The 22628-nt window shown below is 45.1% G+C and overlaps 2 protein-coding genes across 2 annotated transcripts in view; both read left to right on the top strand.

The window, feature by feature from the left end:
* The first annotated feature begins 913 nt into the window (after window positions 1-913).
* LOC129698039 (mesenteric estrogen-dependent adipogenesis protein-like) lies at window positions 914-16010 on the top strand. Its single transcript, XM_055636872.1, has 5 exons — window positions 914-1268; window positions 6108-6217; window positions 8010-8116; window positions 9970-10249; window positions 15816-16010. The coding sequence occupies exons 1-5, from the start codon at window positions 1021-1023 to the stop codon at window positions 15962-15964; spliced, it is 894 nt and encodes a 297-aa protein (XP_055492847.1). The 5' UTR covers window positions 914-1020; the 3' UTR covers window positions 15965-16010.
* Window positions 16011-19227: 3217 nt separating this feature from the next.
* The window catches only part of LOC129698038 (testis-expressed protein 26-like), a 29678-nt gene continuing 26277 nt past the window's right edge, over window positions 19228-22628 (top strand). Inside the window, exons 1-2 of the mRNA XM_055636871.1 lie at window positions 19228-19457; window positions 21280-21460. Coding sequence (XP_055492846.1) covers window positions 21404-21460 — 57 coding nt within the window. The 5' untranslated portion in view covers window positions 19228-19457; window positions 21280-21403. The remainder of the gene's footprint in view (window positions 19458-21279; window positions 21461-22628) is intronic.

Raw genomic sequence — 22628 nt, 5'->3', positions numbered from 1 at the left:
TCCAGGGACCGGGGTTCAATGCTGACTGCGGGTGCTGTCTGTGTGGAGTTTATACATTCTCCCTGTGACAGTATGGGTTTTCTCCAGATGTTCCAGAGTTTTCTCCCACAGTCCAATGACGTACAGTTTTTTGCTTTTGTTCAGGATAGATCTAATAGATCTGGTGATCGATGGTCGGCACGGACACGGTGGGCCGATGGGTCTGTTTCCATGCTGTATCTCTAAAACCAGTTTATAGTTTATTTTCACATGTACCATGATTTTGTTACGTGCTATCCAGCCAGCGGAAAGACAATGCATTAGAATCGAGCCGTCCACAGTGTACAGATACACGATAAAGTTTATAACATGAATAACATTTAGTGTAAGATAAACATAGAAACATAGAAACATAGAAATTAGATGCAGGAGTAGGCCATTCAGCCCTTCGAGCCTGCACCGCCATTCAATATGATCATGGCTGATCATCCAACTCGGTATCCCGTACCTGCCTTCTCTCCATACCCCCTGATCCCCTTAGCCACAAGGGCCACATCTAACTCCCTCTTAAATATAGCCAATGAACTGGCCTCAACTACCTTCTGTGGCAGAGAGTTCCAGAGATTCACCACTCTCTGTGTGAAAGTCCAGTAAAGTCCAATTAAAGATAGTCCACAGGTCTCCAATTAAAACTAAAACTAAAACTGCTCACAATTGTTGAGGTGGGATGTATAAACCTGCAGCATGGTATTCCAAATGTGGCCTCAAAAAACATTTTGATGTTTCTTCCTGCAGTTAATTTTAGTACCTTGAGGAAGGGATGGGTGACAGAGCAGCCTGTGTGTGTCAGCACGGTTTTAAACCGCTTTGTCTGGTTCCACAGGGAAGGGCTGTTCCAGGGTGGGTCAATGTTTAACATAGAGAGGTGTGGACTCATACACATTCACAGCTGTCTGCAACGCCTAGTGTTGCAGTGATATTGTGGGTGCCCCGCTCTCTGCTCTCTGCTGCCTGCTCTCCACTCCCCACTCTTCTCTCGCCATGTCCGTGGATCGAGCCGCCTTCTCATCGATGGGTTCAGAGGCCCCTCAAGCCCCTGCCACTGACCCTGACCCCGAGATGGCCCTTCTGCCCATCGAGTTGCTGCTCAGCTTGCACAGGTCACACTTCTGCCTGACGGGGAGGACCCTGGAAATCCGCGGTGGAGCGGGATCCGTATACAACGTGATCTCTGACGGACCGGTGGGTGTGGACGGACGGATGTGTAATGTGGTCAACTGTATCCAGAGGTGAGAGTTCACAGCTGGCTTCCAGGACAAGGGGTCACAGCTTAAGGATAACGGGGAAATCATTTAAAACCGAGATGAGAAGAACTTTTTTCACACAGAGAGTGGTGAATCTCTGGAACTCTCTGCCACAGAGGGTAGTTGAGGGCAGTTCATTGGCTATATTTAAGAGGGAGTTAGATGTGGCCCTTGTTGCTAAGGGGATCAGGGGGTATGGAGAGAAGGCAGGTACGGGATACTGAGTTGGATGATCAGCCATGATCATATTGAATGGCTGTGCAGGCTCGAAGGGCCGAATGGCCTACTCCTGCACCTAATTTCTATGTTTCTATGTTTCTATGTTTCCCTCAGCTGCTCCACACAGCTACATCCCGGCTGGCAATATCAGGGCCCAAAGCGGGAGGGGCCTCTGTCTGGGTTACATTTTAGTTTAGCTTAGTTTACTTTATTTTAGTTCAGTTTAGTTTAGTTCAGTTTAGTTTACTTCAGTTTATTATTGTCATGTGTACTGAGGTACAGTGAAAAGCATTTATTTATGTGCTATCCAGTCAAAGGTAAGACTCTATGCAAGAGACCCAGGTTTGATACTGACCTCGGGTGGAGTTTGTACGTTCTCCCTGTAACCGCGTAGGCTTTCTCCGGATTCTTTGGTTTCCTCCCACGCTCCAAAGACGGGTTTGTAGGTTAATTGGCTTCTGTAAATTGTCACTAATGTGTAGGATAGAACCAGTGTACAGGGGATTAGTGGTCTGCATGGACTCAGTGTGTCACTAAATAAAACAAAACCAATAACTAAACTAAACTATACTGTACATGATTACAATCAAGCAGTCTACAGTGTACAGTGTACAACATGCAGTGTAGGATATAACATACAAATCCATGGTATAGTGGCACAGCAGGTGGAGCTGCTGCCTCAGACTGCCAGGCACAGGTTAGATCCTAAACTCGGGTGCTGTCTGTGTGGAGTTTGCATGTTCTCCCTGTGACATCCAGGTGCTCCAGTTTACTCCCATATCCTAAAGACGTGCGGGTTTGTAGGTTAATTGACCTCTGTAAATTGTCCGTAGTGTGTAAGGAGTGGATGGGAAAGTGGGATAACATAGAACTAGTGTGAACGGGTGATCGATGATCGGCGTGGACGCAGTGGGCTAAAGGGCCAGTTTCCATGCTGTATTTTTAACTAAACCTAAGTCAGCAAATATGATTTTCCACTGGCAGATTTTCGGAAATGCTTCGAGCTTCTTCAGAGATTTTTATAAAGAATTTTATAAACCTCTAACAGGTCTCCCCACAACCTCCAGTATTTCAGAAAAAAACAATCCATGTCTATCCAATCTCTCCCTGTAGCTAATACCCTCTAATCCAGGCGGCATCCAGGAAGTGTGTTCTGTTCAATTGCTCAAATTCTTAATTCACTGGTTTCTCATTCCAAGACGGGATTGTTACAGGCTGGTGGCCTTTCGGTTCAGGACCTTTCTTCAAACTCGACACGAAACGTGGCCTATCCATTCCCTCCACAGATACTGCTGGACCCACAGACTTCTTCCAGCAAGTTGTGTTTTGCTCCGGATTCCAGCATCTGCAATTCCTTGCATCTCCACTGTAATTAGGTGGGCTGATTGGGGTCGGAATAGCGGTAGAGTTGCTGCCTTATAGTGCCAGAGACCTGAGATCGATCCTGGCCCCAGGTACTGTCTGTACAGAGTTTGTACGTTCTCCCTGTGACCACATGAGCTTTCTTCGGGTGCTCTTGTATCCTCCCACAGTCCAAAGACATACAGCTAGTGTAAGGGGATCGCTGGTCGGCATGGACTCAGTGGGCCGAAGGGCCTTTCCATGCTGTATCTCTATAGTCTGAAGTAAAGTCTAAAGATCGAACTTTGATTTATTGTAGAGCAGCTGCAATATACACTGATGTTCTGGGTATTAACATAATTCGAGTTGTAACAACAATATTATTTCTCCATTAACATAGTCAAACCTCGAGCACTTCACATGAGCTTGTCAAACAAAAGTTGATTGTAAGCTGTTTAGAGATCACGGAGCAGGTGGTAAAAAGGGATTTTAATATTGGGGAACTCAAGAGGTCAGAATTATAGTCATGCAGCATGGAAACAGGCCCATCGGCCCAACCTGCCCATGCCGACCAAGGTGTCCCATCTACGCTAGTCCCACCTGCCCGCATTGTTCCCATATGCCTCTAAAACTTTCCCGTCCATGTGTCATTCTTTTAAATGTTCATGACCATAAGATACAGGCGCAAAATAGGGCCATTCGGCCCATCACGTCTACTTCGCCATTCACTCGTAGCTGATCTATTTTTTCCTCTCAACCCTAGACACCCTTATTAATCAAGAATCTGTCAACTGTGCCTTACAAATACCCATGACTTGGCCCTCACTACCGTCTGTGGTAATGAATTCCACAGATTCATCACCCTCTGACTAAAGACATTTCTTCTTGTTATAGTACCTGCTTCAACTACCTCCTCTGGCAACACGTTCCATATACCCACCACCCTCAGTGAAAAAGGGTTGTGTCAGAGCGAGTAACCTCAATTGGTCCCTTGATCGCACTGTCACAGGAGTAAGCTCCACCATCCCCTGTTATCCATTGCCCGCTGACTCGCTCTTGAGCTGGTCCCCTCACTGTCCGGTCTACGTTGAAAGACACGGACCGGTCAGTGAATGCCATTCAGTGTCACCCAGTGCAGCAAGTGAGGCCATGTCCTGTTCCCGGCAGCAGTCGGAATTTACGGATTTGCGGAAAGCGGCTGACATGAGCGAGGCCGGCGAGCGACAGGAGAGAGAGGTTCAGATGGAGAGCACTGCGGTTGACATGAGCGGCCGGGAGAAGGCGCTGAGGTCCCGGCGGCCGCTCGCAGCCACCCGAGCTACTTCTCTCCCCAGCCACAATGTGGTGGCTCCGCGCCCCGAGCGCCGCGGCAGCGGTGAGTGAGTGAGTTGCTGGCATGATCCCCGACCCACTGCTTCTCAATGCTCCTGCCCGCACTGACCCGGGCCAGACTCCCCACACGCTGAGAAAGGAACTCTCCCCCCAATTGCTCCCTTGAGCTAGTATTGTCATTCAATAAGATCACCACTGATCCAACTTGTCCCGGTGTGCTCCCGTTTTTCCCACCATCTCTCCACCTGCCGTCACCCTCTACCCCCCACCCATTCAGTAATTCAGAATGGAGGAGATTTGGAAGCCTTGGGTAAATTGAATTGTTACTTTTTATTTATTTATTTAATTATTGTTTTGAGCGTGAGAAATTCTATATCCCGCCAGCCTTTTTTCAAAATTTAGCAACCCAAATTGGGATGCGTCTTCATTGCCGGGAAATACAGTACTTTATTAAGAGATGTGGCTTTTGAAGACAAATTACTTTATAAAAATCAACTGACAGCTTACGGAGAGGAGAACAATCTGCGCATGCCCGGTTTAAGATTTTTTTAAAGCCGACTGACTGCCTATCCTGAGTAATTACTCACGGCACCTGCCTGTCTTAAAACTATGTCCTCTAGTTCTTAATTCCCCAACTCCGGGTAAAAGACTGTGCATTCACCCTATCTAGTCTCCTCTTGATTTTAAACACTTCTGTAAGATCGCCCCTCGGCCTCCATTGGAAGAGTGGAGATGGTACAGGCTGATTGATATCTTGGAATGTGGAAGAGGCAAAGAAGATTCCAACAATAGGGAGCATCAAGGACATGAAGGAATCAGGTCCAGAGTATTGAATTGTCATATGTACCAGCAACAGAACAATGATATCCTTACCCGCTGTTGTTTTAGAGGGCCAGTAATGCAAAACACATAAATAAACACACAACAATTTGTAATATAATACATTAGTAACCAGTAATACCAGGTAAACCAGACCATAATAATGCAAAAGCAAAGTCCTTTGCGCAACCAAAATAAATTCCAGAGCAGATCATAGTTGCTGAGGTAGGGTTATGTTTAGAGATACAGCGTGGAAACAAACCCTTCAGCCCACTGAGGTCACGCCAACCAGCAATCACCCCATGCACTAACACTATCCTACACACGACACGAGTATACTTTGTATCTGTACACTATGGACGGCTTGATTGTAAACATGTATAGTCATTTATTTGACTGGATAGCACGCAACAAAAAGCTTTTCACTGTACACATGACAATTAACTAAACTAAACAAAACTAAACTGAACATCTCTCTAAGGAGTCTTCAGTGGAATATGAATATAAAATGTTCACATTGTTTGCAAGAAATTACTTGTATGATGAACTTTATCATATATTCATCTCATGCCAATTCAGAAATAAAGTGAAACAGCTTTGTTTTGTTAGTTTAGTTTAGAGATACAGCATGGAAACAGGCCCTTCGGCCCACCAAGTCCGCGTTGACCAACAATCACCCTTACACTAGCACTATCCTACACACTAGAGACAATTTACAGAAGCCAATTAACCTATAAAACTAAACTAAATCTGGGCATCTTTGGAGTGTGGGAGGAAACCAGAACACCCGGAGAAAACCCACGCAGTCACAAGGAGAATGTACAAACTCCATACAGACCACACCCAAACCCAGGTCTTTAGCATTGTAAGTTAGCAAATCTACTGCTGCGCAACTGTGCTGCTACTGAGTCATGATGGGAAAGGCCTAGATGGTTTGGCCAAAGAGAGTTTGTTGAAGGGGTCCCAGTGGTGGAGAAAGGGGAAGATGGTTTAGTAATAAGGTTCATGTGAGCTTCACCCATTGAGGGCTGTACTGTCAGTGCAATGGCTGGATAGTCACTGAAACAAGCTTAGACATGTGCTTTGATGAATCCTATTCCTTATGTCGTTCAGTACAGTTACACTGACTTCTCGTAAGGAATACAACGATTTTCAGAAAATGATCTTGAGTAAACTGATGGTCTTTTTCACCTCTGTTGAGGTCACAGAAGGTTCTGCAAAAGGTAAGTTGCATTAGTGTTATGTTTAACATCGCTTTTATTACCCCCTTTGTTATGTCATAATTATAATCATAATCGTAATTTATTAGCCCAGTATATTTTGCAAACATGCGAGGAATGTGGTTTGCCATACAGTCATACCAAAAATGCAACAAAACACACAACGACATAAACATCCACCACAGCAGCTCCTCCACATTCCCCACTGTGATGGAAGGCAATAAAGTCTTATCTTCCCTCCTCTTTTCCTCCCGTGGTCGGGGGAGTTGAACCATCCACAACCAGCGATCGTGCTCCCGTGTCGGGGCGGTCGAAACTCCTGCGACTTGGACTAACCCGGAACTGCGAGCTTCACGATGTTAAAGTCTGCAGGCCCCGCAGGTTGCAATATCAAAGGCCGAACCCTGGCAAATGGATCGCCCGCTCCGAGATGTAAAGTCCATAGGCGCCACGATTTTGGAGCTCTAGAAGTCCCAGCAAGAGGCCGACAACTCCACGATGTTAGGTTGCAGTGCGGACGGGGATACGACACGGAAAAAGTCGCATCTCCGTCAAGGAAAGAGATAAGAAAAGTTTCCCCCACCGGCCCATCCCCCACATAATACAACACTAAAGATAAACTAAAACATACATTTTACAACAAACTAAAAGCACAAAGAAGGAAAAAGACAGACAGACCTTTGAAGAGGCAGCCATTGTGCCCACCCCCCCCCCGCCACCCCACCCCACCCCCCCCCCCCAGTGGTCATTTTATGCTACAATTAATACAATACAAAGCATACTGTCGGGTTTTCTGATTTTATTTCTCAGTCACTGCAATGCAGAGCAGATTTATGAGGATGCTGCCAGGACTCAAGGGCCTGAGCTATGAGGTAGAGGTTAGGCAGACTAGGACATTATTCCTTGGAGTGCAGGAAGCTGAGGGGTGATCTTATAGAGGAGTATAAAATCACGAGGGGAATCGATAGGGTGAATGCAGGGGAATCATGAACCAGAGGACATGGGATTGAGGTGAAAGGGTAGAGATTTAATAGAAACTTTAGGTGTAACATTTTCACACAGAGGGTATAAGGAACAAGCTGCCAGAGGAGGTAGATGGGGCAGGTACTATAACAACATTTAAAATAAACTTTACAGGTACAATGGTCGGAAAGGTTTAGTGGGATATGGGATGAACACGGGGAGGTGGGACGAGCGTAGGTGGGGCGTACTGATCTGCATGTGCAAGTTGGGCCAAAGGGCCTGTTTTCATACTGTATGACTCTATGACACTGTAAGACATTTTAATTATTATTTCTTTACGAAATTGATTTTTACCTCACAAGGCAAGGAACTGAAGAATACATCTTATCATAATCACAATCATTGTGGAGTTAATAGAATTTTTAGTTTAGATTAGAGATACAGCGTGGAAACAGGCCCTTCGGCCCACCGAGTCTGTGCCTACTCGTGATCCCGTACACTAGCACTATCCTACACACCAGGAACAATTTACAATTTTTACAGAAACCAATTAACCTACAAACCTATACGTCTTTAGAGTGTGGGTGGAAACCGGAGTACCCGGGGAAAACCCACGCGGTTATGGGGAGAACGTACATACTCTGTACAGGCAGTACCCGTTGTCAAGATCGCACCCGAGTCACTGGCGCTATAAGGCAGCAACTCTACCGCTGTGCCACCGTGCCTCCCTTCCTTGATCGACTTGTCAGAGACCTTGCACAACAGCAAGGTGTCAGTTAAGAACATGATGCCCTAACGTAACCATTTACTGCATGCCTGCTTCACACCCCAGTTTATGCCGCCATCGTCAACACTCACCATCCCAAAATGAGGCAAGAGATTGAAGATAGTCTGAAGAATGTCACAGCATCAGAAGCGAGTGGGAAATATGTGCTCCAGGTAAGTTTGACTTGCATGAGGATTTACGGGCAGCGGCATTTCTTCTTCATGCTGCCCTAAATGCCAAAAACCTTTGTGGTTCTGGATTTTGTTCAGGTTTAGGTTTATTATTGTCACGTGTACCGAGGTGTAGTGAAGAGTTGTGTTTTGCGTGCTGCCCAGATCAGATCAGATGGCATAGGCGGCAGAGCCACTGTCTCACGGCGCCAGAGGCCTTGGTTCGATCCCGACCTCGGGTGCTGTCTGTACGAAGTTTGCACGTTCTCCCTGTAACCGCCTGCGCTTCCTCGGGGTCCTCCAGTTTCTTCCTACATCTCAAAGACGAGCGTATTTGTAGGTTCATTGGTCCTCTGTAAATTGCCTCTAGTGTGCAAGGTGTGGATGAGAAAGTGGGATAACATAGAAATAGTGTGAACAGGTGATCAATGGTCGTTGTGGACTTGATGGGCCGAAGGGCCTGTTTCCATGCTGTATCTCTAAACTAAACAAAACACATCCCCCTCCTCTTCCCAGTGTCGTCCCAAACAAATGGAAACACTGTAACACAAAAATGGGGGCGATGACAATGCAGCCTGGCTGGCCGAAGGGTCTATTTTCATATTATAGAATCATACAGCATGGAAACAGGCCCTTCGGCCCAACTCATCCATGCTAACCAAGCCTCATCTAAGCTGGCCCCACTTTCCCGCGTTTGTTTTTTTGACACAGTTGTTTAGTTAAAACTGATATTTAGTTATTTTAAATTTAAATTTTGTTTCAATTTTTAGACTTTAGACTTTAGAGATACAGCGTGGAAACAGGCTCTTTGGCCCACCAAGTCCGTGTCGACCGGCGATCACCATATACACTAGCATGGTCCTACACACTACTCACAGTTTAATTTTTTTACCGAAGCCAATTAACCTACTAACCTGTATGTCTTTGGAGTATGGGAGGAAACCGGAGCACCTGGAGAAAACCCACATCGAGTACGTACAGACTCCGTACTGACAGCCCCCATTGTCAGGATTGAACTCGTGTTTCTAGCGCAGTAAGGCAGCAACTCTACTGCTGCATAACCGTACAGTCCCTGTTTGGATGGAAAATTTGTCAGAATTCTGCATGAAAGACACTTCATGTATCTTCTGTAGTTTGAAACTTTCTCAATATCTTTATTTATTGCAGAATGAATAAGTCTATGGCAGCTCTATAGGACTTTGGTCAGACCGCATTTGGAGTACTGTGTGCAGTTCTGGTCGACCCATTACACGGAGGATGTGGTGGTTTTGGAGTGGGTGCAGTGGAGGCTTTCCAGAATAATGCCAAGATTAGAGATTAGGATTAGACATGTTTTTTTACACAGAGGGTGATGGGTACTTGGAAGGTGGTGGTGGAGGCAGATACGATAGTGGTATTTAAGAGGTTTTTAGATAGGCACATAGATATGCAAGGAATGGAGTGATATGGGTCATGTACAGGCAGATGAGATCAGTTTAACTTTCCATCATAGATCGACACAAAATGCTGGAGTAACTTAATGGGTCAGGCAGCATCTCTGGAGTAAATGGATAGGTGGCATTTTGGGTCTGGACCCTTCTTCAGACTGAAGAAGAGTCCCGACCCAAATGTCACCTATCCATTTTCTCCATAGGTGCTGCATCACATGCTGAGTTACTCCAGCATTTTGTGTATATATTTGGTATAAACCAGCATTTGCAGTTCCTTGTTATTAACTTGTCATCATGTTCAGCACAGACATTGTGGGGCAAAGGGCCTAATTCTGGTGTTCCAGGGAAAACAATCCGTATCCGTGCTGTATTATTCTGTGGTCTATGTTCCAGGAGTCACTAATGGTAAATTTCCCTCTCTCGTAGTTCTCTTTGCAAAACGCAGTCCGGTCGTGTTGCAGTTTGAAAGATGTACAGGAGCGGGGTTTGGTTTTCACCTGCGTGTATTTGAGTGACCCATCCAACGTCTCCCGCGAGTGTACGACAAAAACAAAGGAACTGAATGGAAAAATGTTAAATCTATCTCCTGTAACAGAAGATGAGAAATGCAAAGTGAAGAAGTTGTTGGACAAGATGAGTGAGCCTATAGTTCAAATGAACACTGGGTCTGTACAGAGCCCTGATGAGGTTTCTTCGTATCAGGCAGGTATGTACTTGTGCAGTGTATCCCTGGTTCAATTAGTATTAAAATTTGATTCTGTTATTGTCTATGTATGGTATTGGCTCCTTCCTTTAAAGCACGTTCTCTCTATTCTCTGGCTCTTTCTCCCATATATACTTTGTTGCCTCTACCATCTGTACTACAAGTAAGAATGTCATTGTTCTGTTTGGGACATATGACAATAAACAGTCTTGACTCGTGTATGTAGTCATGGAGTCATGCAGCGTGGAAACAGGCCCTTTGGCCCAATTTGCCCACGCCGACCAATATGTCCCATCTACACCAGTCCCACCTGCCTGTGTTTGATCCATATCCCTCTAAACCTATCCTATCCATGGACCTGTCTAAATATGTCTTAAATGTTGTGACAATATCTGCCTCAACTACCTTCTCCGGCAGCTCGTTCCATATAACTACCACCCATGATGTGAAAAAGTTGCCCCTCAGGTTCCTATTACATCTTTCCCCTCACCTTAAAACTATGTCCATTGGTTCTTGATACCCCACCTCTGTGCATTAACCCTATTTAATCCTCTCACGATCTTATACACTTCTATAAGATGATCCCCTCATCCTCCTGTGCTCCAAGGAATAAAGTTCTAGCCTGCCCAACCTCTCCCTATAGCTCAGGCCTTCGAGTCCTGGCAACATCCCCCGACCATACTCACATAACATTAAAGAGATATTTGGACAGGTACATGGATAGGATAGATTTAGAGGAATTATGTGCCTAATGCAGGCTGGTGAGATTTATGTAGATGGGGCATGTTGGTCACATGTTGGTCGGCGTGGGCTAGTTGGGCCGAAGAGCTTGTTTCCATGCTGTATGACTCAATGACTTCTGTACATATCACTGGTATATGTGATGTTTCTTCAGAGATTCTCACTGTCCAAATTTTGTCCCAAATCGATACTAGGCACATTAGAAGGAATTACCAATGGATTGTTTTCCCTGGAACACCAGAATTTGAAGGGAGGCCTGATAGAAGTATGTATAATTATGAGAGGCATAGATAGGGTAGACAGTCGGACCCTTGGAAATGTCAAACTAGAGGCGTAGCTTTAAGGTGAGAAGTGCAAAGTTTAAAGTAGATGTGCGGAGGGGGGTTGGGTGCCTGGAACGCTGCTAGAGATGGCTTTACAAATGTCAAAGACAATAGACAATAGACAATAGGTGCAGGAGTAGGCCATTCGGCCCTTCGAGCCAGCACCGCCATTGAATGTGATCATGGCTGATCATCCCCAATCAATACCCCGTTCCTGCCTTCTCCCCATATCCCCTAACTACGCTATCTTTAAGACCCCTATCTAGCTCTCTCTTGAAAGTATCCAGAGATACCACCTGAGGCAGAGAATTCCACAGACTCACAATTCTCTGTGTGAAGAAGACGAGAGAGCATAGCTTTAAGTTCAGAGAGGCAAAGTTTCAGGGAGGTTTGCATGGCACGACTTTTTACATAGAGATTGGCGGGTGCTTGGAGCATGCTGCCAGGGGTGATGGTAGACATAGATATATGACTGTGGCTTAAAAGATGCTTTTAGATAGGCATATATGCAGGGAATGGAAAGATATGGATAAAAAAGACACAAAGTGTTGGAGTAACTCACCACATCAGGGGGGGGGGGGGGGGGGGGGGGGGGGGGGGGGCTAGGAGAGAGGAGGGCAGGACAAAGCCTGGCAGGTGAAAGGTCAAAACAGGCGAGGTGGGGGGAGCTTTGATAGGCGGATGAGTGATCCACAGATGAAAAAGCTGAAGGTGAGAGACAGAAGGATTGCAGAGTCGCAAATTGCCAGAGGAAGGAATGTGGGGAGAAAGCTTCCACTAGTGGGAGAGTATAGGATCATTTGATGTTTGAACTGCCTTGGTTGCACATTTATTTTACAAAATAACCCTGGGGACGATTGGATTTACATATGATGAGCATTTGACAGCAAAGGGCCTGAAGTCCCTGGAGTTTAGAAGGATGAAGGGGTACCTAATTGAAACTTACTGAATAGTGAAAGGCCTGGATAGAATGGATGTGGACAGGATTGGAGAGTCTAGCATCAGAGGGCACCGCCTTAGAATAAAAGGATGTACCTTAGGAAAGGAGTTAAGGAGGAATTGTTTTAGTCAGATGGTGGCGAAACTGTGGAATTCATTGCCAAAGTGGAGATGAATAGGTTCTTGATTGGAAAGGATGTTAAAGGGTACGGGGAGAAGGGAGGAGAATGGGGTTGAGAGGGAAAGATGGATCAGCCATGAATGAATGGCGGAGTAGACTTGATGGGCCGAATGGCCTAATTCTGCTCCTAAGACTCATAAACTTATAGACTTTGGAGAAACAGGCCCTTCAGTCCACCGAGCCCACACCGACCAATGATCCCCATTCACTAACACTCTCCTGTACACTAGGGACAATTTACAATTTACAGAAGTCAATTAACCTTCAAACCTGCATGTCTTTGGAGTGTGGAAGGAAATCGGTGCACCCAGAGAAAACCCATGCAGTTACAGGGAGAACGTACAAACTCCGCACAGACAGCATCCTTAGTCAAGCTCGTACATGGGTCTCTGGTGCTGTAAGGCAGCATCTCTACCATTGCACCACTGTGCTACCCTTAGTCCAACCTGTCCAAGTCTCTTTTCAATGCAGAAGACTTTGTGCATTGGTTCAGGGTGCAGTCTCCCGGAAACTCCGGGCAGTGGAAGATCTGCCCTATTACTTTGTGGCCTCCACTGCAGACTGTTCACTGGTAGCCCCATCACATTTGACAGTCTCTTCCCCCTCACTCGCACTTTCTCCCCAAGCTATTTTCACAGTATCACACAAAGGGACAGTCAGCAGCCCATCTAAATACAAATTAGTGCCGTCTGCCTCATATCTGAATCATGCTTCATGATCCTTGCATTGACTTGGGCGGCACAGTGGCGCAGCAGTAAAGTTGCTGCCTCACAGTGCCAGAGACCCGGGTTCAATCCTGGCTACGAGTGCTGTCTGTACGGAGTTTATATGTTCTCCCTGTGACCGCATGGATTTTCTCCGGGTGCTCTGGTTTCCTCCCACAGTCCAAAGAAGTACTGGTTTGTAGGTTAATTGGCATCCATAAAATTGTAAATTGTCCCAAGCGTGTAGGATAGTGCTAGTGTACGGTGCGATCACTGGTCAGCGCAGACTGGCTGGGCTAAAGGGCCTGTTTCCAGGTGATATCTCTGAAATCTAAAGTCTAAACTTTGCTTTCCCTTTGCTTGATACAGTGTTATATGGGTATTAATTTAAGCTGCCTAAATTTGCGACTGAAGTCAGAGTGAACAGCGGGACAGTGGAGACTGATAGGAATCTACACAAAGAACCAAATAAAATATTAAACTGAACAGACAAATGCAGTTGAAATTTAATATGTACTATTACCATCCATTATACAAGAGATGGAAATTAATGACTTAATAATATCAAATTGAAAACCCTCCTGGGAGTTTTATTGAACACTGCATTTAATATTATATAGATACAATTCATCTACTTATACATCTTTTTGCTCTTATTATAGGATGACAATATTTGGTTTTAGATTCTAGACTTTAAGACTTTAGAGGTACAGCACGGAAACAGACTTTTCGGCCCACCGAATACATGCCGGCCAGCGATTAGCCAATACACTAACACCATCCTACACACCAGGGGCAATTTACAATTTTACCAAAGCCAATTAACCTACAAACCTGTATGTTCTTTGGAATGTGGGAGGAAACCAGAGCACCCGGGGAAAACCCACACGGTCACGGGGAGAATGTACAAACTCTGTACAGACAGCACCCGTAGTCAGGATCGAACCCGGGTCTCTGGCGCTTTAAGGCAGCAACTCTGCCGCTGCGCCACCATGCCATCTCAGGATCAGGTTTTGATCATGATTTAAGGGTATATTCTGTCAGAATAACATTCTGTATTTGATGACTGGCCAATATATTTTATTAATGGCATCCATTATCGTGGACAAATATGACAATATTTTCTTTGGTAATTCAATTACAAGCATTAATTTTTAAGGAGCCAATTATCATGGTCCATTTTAATTTAATTAACTAACGCCACTCTTCAGCTGGTTGACCTGCAGCCTCACGACGCCAGACCCAGGTTTGATCCTGACCTCGGGTGCTGTTTGTGCGGAGTTTTCATGGTCTTCCTGTGACTACATGTGTTTTCTCCGGGTGCTCTGGTTTCCTTCCACATCCCAAAGACGTGCAGGTTTGTAGGTTAATTGATTTCTGTAAATTACCCCTAGTGTGTAGGGAGTGGATGTGAAAGTGGAATAACATTAGACTGGTGTGAAGGAGTGATCGATGGTCAGCATGGATGAGTTGGGCCAAATGGGCTGTTTCTGTGCTTCATAGAGTCATAGAGTCAGGAAGCACGAAGCAACCCAAATGTTATTAATACCTAGTTCCTGTAGTCATTTAAATGTAGGCTTCATTACAAACCCACATGGACTTGTTTCTGAACTGCCCCCTGCAATGACCCAGCACGCCACCAACTACAGATAATAACTTGGGATAATGGAAAATATTTTGAATTAATGTTAATTTATTTTGAACTGTTTAACTTAAGCTTTTCCATCCTAAAATAATTTAAAGGAGATTTGTGGAGCAAGATTTCTACGAAGAGGGTCGTGGGGGCATGGCACGCCTTCTGCCATGGATGGTGATGGAGGCAGATATGATAGTGGACTTTGGATAGGCACATGGATATGCAGGGTATGTAGGGAGTTGGATCACGGGCAGGTAGGTATCAAGAACTGCAGATGCTGGTTTACAAAATAAGATACAAAGTGCTGGAGTAACTCAGCAGGTCAGGCAGCATCTCTGGAGAACATGTATAGGTGGCGTTTTGGTTCGGGACCCTTTGTCAGCCTGAATATTTATCTAGTTTAGTCACAAACAGAAATTTACTACAGATACAAAACTTTAAAGCATCGGCCGCACCAGCCTGAGGAAGGGTCCTGACCCGAAACTTCACCGATCCATGTTCTTCAGAGAGGCTGCCTGACCCCGCTGAGTTACTCCAACACTTTGTCTCTTTTAGATAGGCACATGGATATGCAGAGAGTGGAGGGATATGGATCGCGTGCAGGCAGAGGAGATTAATTTAACTTGGCATCATGTTCAACCCAGACATTGTGGGTCTGATACATGTTTTTATGTTCCTTGATGGAATGCATCACAGCCTGGTTTGGGAACAGCTCCATCCGACTGCAGGTTTGTTCCCAGCCAACTAATCTGTCCTATCACCAACTAGAGAGCGGTCTTGGCTTCCCATCTACCTCATTGGAGACCTTCGGACTATCTTTAATCAGACTTTACTCGACTTTATCATTACTAAACGTTCCCTTTATCCTGTATCTGTACACTGTGGACAGCCTGATTGTAATCATGTATCGTCTTTCCACTGACTGGATAGCCGGCAACAATAAAGTTTCTCACTGTAACTCGGTGCATGCGGCAATAATAATAAAGTCAACAAAACTTTAAAACTTTTACATCCAAAAATTCATAATGTTATCTTTATAAAACAGGCTGTTTGGAGGGTAAAGTGTCCAGTTCAACTCAACCGTACGCAAAGAGTTTGTCCATAAAAGACGGATCTTCCTCGCAGTTGACTGCAGTGAATGAGAAATCCTATCTTCTTCAATTCACACACCACTTGCCCAAATACATTGAATGAATGTCTGGATGGAAAAAACAAAGCAAATTAAACCCTTTCAAATCCGTTCCTGATTCAATGGTTCTTTATTATCAGTGACATTGGTTTTTTGCATAGAAGTCAGTAAGATTATTGCCATACATATGGTCAACCCCCGATTAAATACTGAATGTATAGAAACAGCCCACTGAGTCCATATACGAGGGTTGCCAGGTTTTGGTGCCATTTTCACAATCCCAGATACAGACGGCCATAAAGGACCGTTGCAGCCGTCGCCTCCGTCCGGATCGACCCGCGAACCGTCATCGCTCTCCTCGCCCGGCCACCGTGCCCTGGGGGAGCCTCCAGCATCCGACCTTGAGGGTGAGGAAAGTATGGCCCTGGTTCTTCTTACTGGCCCTTTGTCCAGCATCCGCCGACATTGCCGCCTCCCTCCACCCTCCTCTCTGGTTCTCTGGTCCTCGGGAGCGAGCAGGGGCTGGCGGCTTCTCTCTCTGGGCGGTTTGCCGACTCAGGTTTCCTTCCAAGTTTCAAAGACGTGCAGATTTGTAGGGTAATTGGCTTCCATAAATTGTCCATAAATATGATAGAACTAGTGCATTGGCACGGACTCTGTGGGCCAAAGGGCCTGTTTCCACACTGTATCTCTAAATTTAACTTAATTAACATAGAAACATAGAAACATAGAAATTAGGTACAGGAGTAGGCCATTCGGCCCTTCGGCCCTTCGAGCCTGCACCGCCATTCAATATGATCATGGCTGATCATCCAACTCAGTATCCCGTACCTATAACCATATAACCATATAACAATTACAGCATGGAAACAGGCCATCTCGACCCTTCTAGTCCGTGCCGAACACATAATCTCCCCTAGTCCCATATACCTGCGCTCAGACCATAACCCTCCATTCCCTTCCCATCCATATAACTATCCAATTTATTTTTAAATGATAAAAATGAACCTGCCTCCACCACCTTCACTGGAAGCTCATTCCACACAGCTACCACTCTCTGAGTAAAGAAGTTCCCCCTCATGTTACCCCTAAACTTCAGTCCCTTAATTCTCATGTCATGTCCCCTTGTTTGAATCTTCCCTACTCTCAGTGGGAAAAGCTTTTCCACGTCAACTCTGTCTATCCCTCTCATCATTTAAAAAACCTCTATCAAGTCCCCCCTTAACCTTCTGCACTCCAAAGAATAAAGCCCTAACTTGTTCAACCTTTCTCTGTAACTTAGTTGCTGAAACCCAGGCAACATTCTAGTAAATCTCCTCTGTACTCTCTCTATTTTGTTGACATCCTTCCTATAATTAGGCGACCAAAATTGTACACCATACTCCAGAATTGGCCTCACCAATGCCTTGTACAATTTTAACATTACATCCCAACTTCTATACTCAATGCTCTGATTTATAAAGGCCAGCACACCAAAAGCTTTCTTTACCACCCTATCTACATGAGATTCCACTTTCAGGGAACTGTGCACAGTTATTCCCAGATCCCTCTGTTCACCTACATTCTTCAATTCCCTACCATTTACCATGTACGTCCTATTTTGATTTGTCCTGCCAAGATGTAGCACCTCACACGTATCAGCATTAAACTCCATCTGCCATCTTTCAGCCCACTCTTCCAACTGGCATAAATCTCTCTGTAGACTTTGAAACTCTACTTCATTACCCACAACCCCACCTATCTTAGTATCATCTGCATACTTACTAATCCAATTTACCACACCATCATCCAGATCATTGATGTACATAACAAACAACAGTGGACCCAACACAGATCCCTGTGGCACCCCACTCGTCACTGGCCTCCAACCTGACAAACAACCATCCACCATTACTCTCTGGCATCTCCCATTCAGCCACTGTTGAATCCATCTTGCTACTCCACCATTAATACCCAACCATTGAACCTTCTTAACCAACCTTCCATGAGGAACCTTGTCAAAGGCCTTTCTGCCTGCCTTCTCTCCATACCCCCTGATCCCCTTAGCCACAAGGGCCACATCTAACTCCCTCTTAAATATAGCCAATGAACTGGCCTCAACTACCCTCTGTGGCAGAGAGTTCCAGAGATTCACCACTCTCTGTGTGAAAAAAGTTCTTCTCATCTCGGTTTTAAAGGATTTCCCCCTTATCCTTAAGCTGTGACCCCTTGTCCTGGACTTCCCTAACATCGGGAACAATCTTCCTGCATCTAGCCTGTCCAACCCCTTAAGAATTTTGTAAGTTTCTATAAGATCCCCTCTCAATCTCCTAAATTCTAGAGAGTATAAACCAAGTCTATCCAGTCTTTCTTCATAAGACAGTCCTGACATCCCAGGAATCAGTCTGGTGAACCGTCTCTGCACTCCCTCTATGGCAATAATGTCCTTCCTCAGATTTGGAGACCAAAACTGTACGCAATGACCAAAACTGTACGCACTTAAACTAAAGTGCTAGATAGGGTAGACAGCCAGAACCTTTATCCCAGGGTAGAAATGTAGAAGACCAGGGGGCATAGTATTAAGGTGAGAAGGTCAATGTGTAAAGGAGATGTGAAGACAAGTTGTTTACATAGGTGGGTGGCTGGAACGTATGTCAAATACAATATCGTTAAAGTACACTTGAGATTGGTCTCTCATACAGAGTCGTATAGCGTAGAAACAGACCATTCACCCGATGTCCAGGTGACCAAGATGCCCAATCTACACTAGTCCCAAGTCCCAGTTGCCTTTGTTTGGCCCATATACTTCTCAACATTTACTAGCCCATTACCTATCCATTACCTGTGCAAGTGTCTTTTAAATGTTGCGACATTACCTGCCTCAAATACCTCCTCCGGCAACTCGCTCCATATACCAGGCACCCTGAATATGAAAAAGTTGCCCCTCAGGTTCCTATTAAATATTTCCCCTCTCACCTTAAACCGATGTTCTCTGGTTCTCAATTCCCCTACTCTGGCCAACAACCAGAGAGCAGTCCTGAACTACTATCTTCCTCACTGGAGACGCTCGGACTATATCTTCTCGGAATTTACTGGCTTTATCTTGCACTAAACATTATTCACATTATTCTCTTTCTCATGTATCTGTAAACAATGGATGGCTTGATTGTAATCATGTATTGTCTTTCCGCTGACAACAACGGGACAAAAGCTTTTCACTGTACCTTGGTACATGTGGCAATAAACTAAACTCAACTCAACCCTATAGCTCAGGCCCTTAAGTCCTGGCAACATCCTCGTAAATCTTCTCTGCACCCCTCTTTCCAGCTTGACAACACTCGTGGTGAAGTCACAATACTATTCTGCCCTAGTCTGTGATGATGCTGATGAAACAATTCAAATGCCATCATAACGTTCACCTACACCCCTGAACCATGAGCCAGAGGAGATTAAAAAGTCATTTACCACATGACGTGAAGACTACATTGACTAGAAAACCAATACAACTGATTTTTGCAGAAGGATACCTGCCAATGGGGGAGGCCAGTTCTTTGGTCTTTGATTTCTCTCAATGATAAGGTAATCTGTTTTGTGTTTTGGTAACAAATTCAAGTTTCAGCCAACTTGGTCGTTTGGACAAGATGGGCTGAAGGACTTGTTTCCATGCTGCACTCACAGAGTTGTTACAGCATGGAATAAATAATAATAAGTAATAATAAAAATTAACTGCAGATGCTGGTTTAAACCGAAGCAAAAAGCTGGAGTAACTCAGCAGGACAGGCGACATCTCTGGAGCGAAGGAATAGGTGACGTTTCGGGTCGCTGAGTTACTCCAGCATTTTGTGTCGATCTACAAATGGGGGGAAGTTTGATTGGCAGATGAGTGGAGAAAGTGGCAAAGGCTGGAGGTGAACAGGATAAAATGGAGTGTCAGATAAGGAGAGGAGAGGTGGAGTGAAACGTAAAGGTGGAGGGGGGGTTATGGGTGGGAGGGGATGGATGGGAAAGGGGGAAGATGGCGGGATAGTGTGAGAAATGGATGTGCACCAATGTATGGCACAGGGAAGAGAGGATGAAGCAAAGGGGGGTGTGTTTACCTAAAAATGGACAATTCAATGTTCAGACCGTTGGGTTGTAAGCTACACAAGCAGTATATTAGTTGCTGTTCCTTCAGTTTGCGTGTGACCTCTGGAAATGGAGGAGGCCCAGGTCAGGAAGATCAGTGTGAGAATGGGAAGAGGAGTTAAAATGGGTAGAGGGGAAAGGAGAAAAAAGGGTATCAAATAATTGATAGATTCTTGATTAGTAAGGGTGTCAGGGGTTATGGGGAGAAAGCTGGAGAATGGGGTTGAGAGGGAAAGATAGATTAGCCATGATTGAATGGCAGAGTAGACTCGATGGGTCGAATAGCCCAATTCTGCTCCCATGACATGACCTTATGAAATAAGATTAGTGAAATGTAAAATATAGACTCAAGGAACTGCAGATGGTGTTTTACAAAAGTGAAGACACAAAATCCTGGATGGGTTAGGCAGCATCTCTGGAGAACGTGGCTGGGCGACCTTTCAGGTCAGAAACCTTCTTCAGACTCGAGGAAGGGAGGGATATAATTGGAAGGGGATGGGGGGACGGGGGCAGGGGATAGAGGAGAGGGATAAAGGGGACACATGTTTTGTAGCAAAAGCACAGGCTTTGATTGTAAGCATATATAGTCTTTCCACTGACTGGGTAGCACTCAACAAAAAAGCTTGTCACAATAATAATAAATAAAATAAACTATACTAATTGATCTGGGCATGGGTACAATGTGATTCTAAGACCATAAGATTTAGACTTTAGACTGTAGAGATACAGCGTGGAAACAGGCCCTTCAGCTACCGAGTCCGCGCTGACCAGCGATCCACGTACAATAAGACTATCCTACACACACGAGGGACAATTTATAACTTCACTGAAGCCATGTGAACAAAACTGTGCAACTTTGGCGTGTGGAAGAAAACCGGAGCACTGGTGAAAACACACACGGTCATAGGGAAAACGTATAAACTCCGTACAGACAGCACCCGTAGTCAGGATCGAACCTGGATCTCTGGTGCTGAGGCACTAACTAGAGTCATAGTCATACAGCGTGGAAACAGCCCCTTTGGCACAACTTGCCCATGCCAACCAACATGCCCATCTACACTAGCTACACCTGCCTGCATTTGGCCCATATCCCTCTAAACCTATCCTATCCATGTACCTGACTAAATGTTTCTGAAACGTTGCAATTAAACATCGCAACTCTATCGCTGCACCACTTGTAAAATAAACATTTAAAAAATGCTTCAGCTTTAAGGCCATTGATTGAAGTGCAGCGACAATACTTTTCTTTTCTCTAATCATGTTTATTGTACACCAGGCAACCACGCTAGGTTGCCCGGCAACAGAGGCCTGCAGCAAGTAATGAGAGCTACAAACAAGTGTCGTCTCGACAAAGCAGTCCAAAGGAATTTGTCGTTGCAAAGCCCCCGTACCCCTGAAAGATGGATCTGTGCCTTGTATCGTATGTGAAGGAAGCCCCGGTTAATAAAGGTGAACAGGTAAGCAAAAACTCAACCTGTTCCTTGTCTGTGCATGAGTTGTTCCCATTTAGTTTAGTTTAGTTTATTGTCATATGTACAGTGTAAAGCTGTTATGTTGCATGCTATCCGGCCAGTGGAAAGACTATATATTATTTATAAGATACTATTGCAATGTCTAAGAAACATTTGGACAGGTACATGGAGAGGACAAGTTTAGAGGGGTAAGGTCCAGACACAGGCAGGTGGGACTCGTGTATTCGGGACACGTTGGCCGATGTGGGCAGGTTGGGCTGAGGGGCCTGTTTCCACGCTGTAAGACTATATGACTCAAGTCAGCAGAAAGACAATACATGATTGCAATAGCCATCCACGGTGTACATATACATGAAAAAGGGAATAAGGTTTAGTACTGGATAAAGTCCTGTAAAGTCCGATTAAAGAGGGTCCAAGGATCTTCAATGAGGTAGATTGGAGGTCAAGGCATCTTGTAGTTGTTGATAGGATGGTTCGCTTGCCCAATAACAGCTGGAAAGAAACGGGAAAAAGCTGAAAAGAACGGGGATAGATCTGATAAAGTTTTGATCTTACAGAGGTGTATAAGATCACGAGGGGAATAGATAGGATGAAAGGACAGTCTTTTACCCAGAGTAGGGGAAACAAGAACCAGAGGGCATAGTGAGAGGGGAAAGATTGAATAGGACCCTGGGGGGGAGGGCAAGGATGGGCACATTTGGTATCTGCCATTCCATAATGGACAATATGTTATAGTAAGATGTCATAAAGCTGGAAAGGGTGTAGAGAAGAATTATGAGGATGTTGCCAGGACTCGAGGAGGCTGAGTTATAGGGAGAGGTTGAGCAGGCTAGGATATTATTCCTCAGGATGACGAAGGGTGATCTTATAGAGGTGTATAAGATCATGAGGAGAATAGATAGGGTAAGTGCAGAGTCTTTTACCCTGAGTAGGAGAATCAAGAATCAGAGGACACAGGTTTAAGATGAGGGGCAAAGATTTAATAGGCAACTTTTTTAACACAAAGGGCAGTGCTGCTGCCGTAGAGTTGCTGCCTTACAGCAATAGAGACTTGGGTTTGATCCTGACTACATGCTGTCTCTGTGACCGTGTAGGTTTTCTCCTTATGCTCCGGATTCCTTCCAAAGACTGACAGCCTTGTAGCTTAATGGGC

This window comes from Leucoraja erinacea, chromosome 6 (genome assembly GCF_028641065.1).
Source record: "Leucoraja erinacea ecotype New England chromosome 6, Leri_hhj_1, whole genome shotgun sequence".
Taxonomy (NCBI): Eukaryota; Metazoa; Chordata; class Chondrichthyes; order Rajiformes; family Rajidae; genus Leucoraja; species Leucoraja erinaceus.
The sequence above is the reverse complement of the archived record's forward strand: the minus strand, read 5'-3'. Positions and strand labels throughout refer to the sequence as shown.

What these genes read in the sequence shown, in the direction of transcription:
- LOC129698039 (XM_055636872.1), top strand. Translation starts at nt 1,021, where the DNA reads ATGTCCGTGGATCGAGCCGCCTTCTCATCGATGGGTTCAGAGGCCCCT. An exon ending in CACAGAAGGTTCTGCAAAAG is followed by an intron (nt 6,218 to 8,009) that starts GTAAGTTGCATT and finishes TTCACACCCCAG; the next exon opens with TTTATGCCGCCATCGTCAAC. An exon ending in GTGGGAAATATGTGCTCCAG is followed by an intron (nt 8,117 to 9,969) that starts GTAAGTTTGACT and finishes CCTCTCTCGTAG; the next exon opens with TTCTCTTTGCAAAACGCAGT.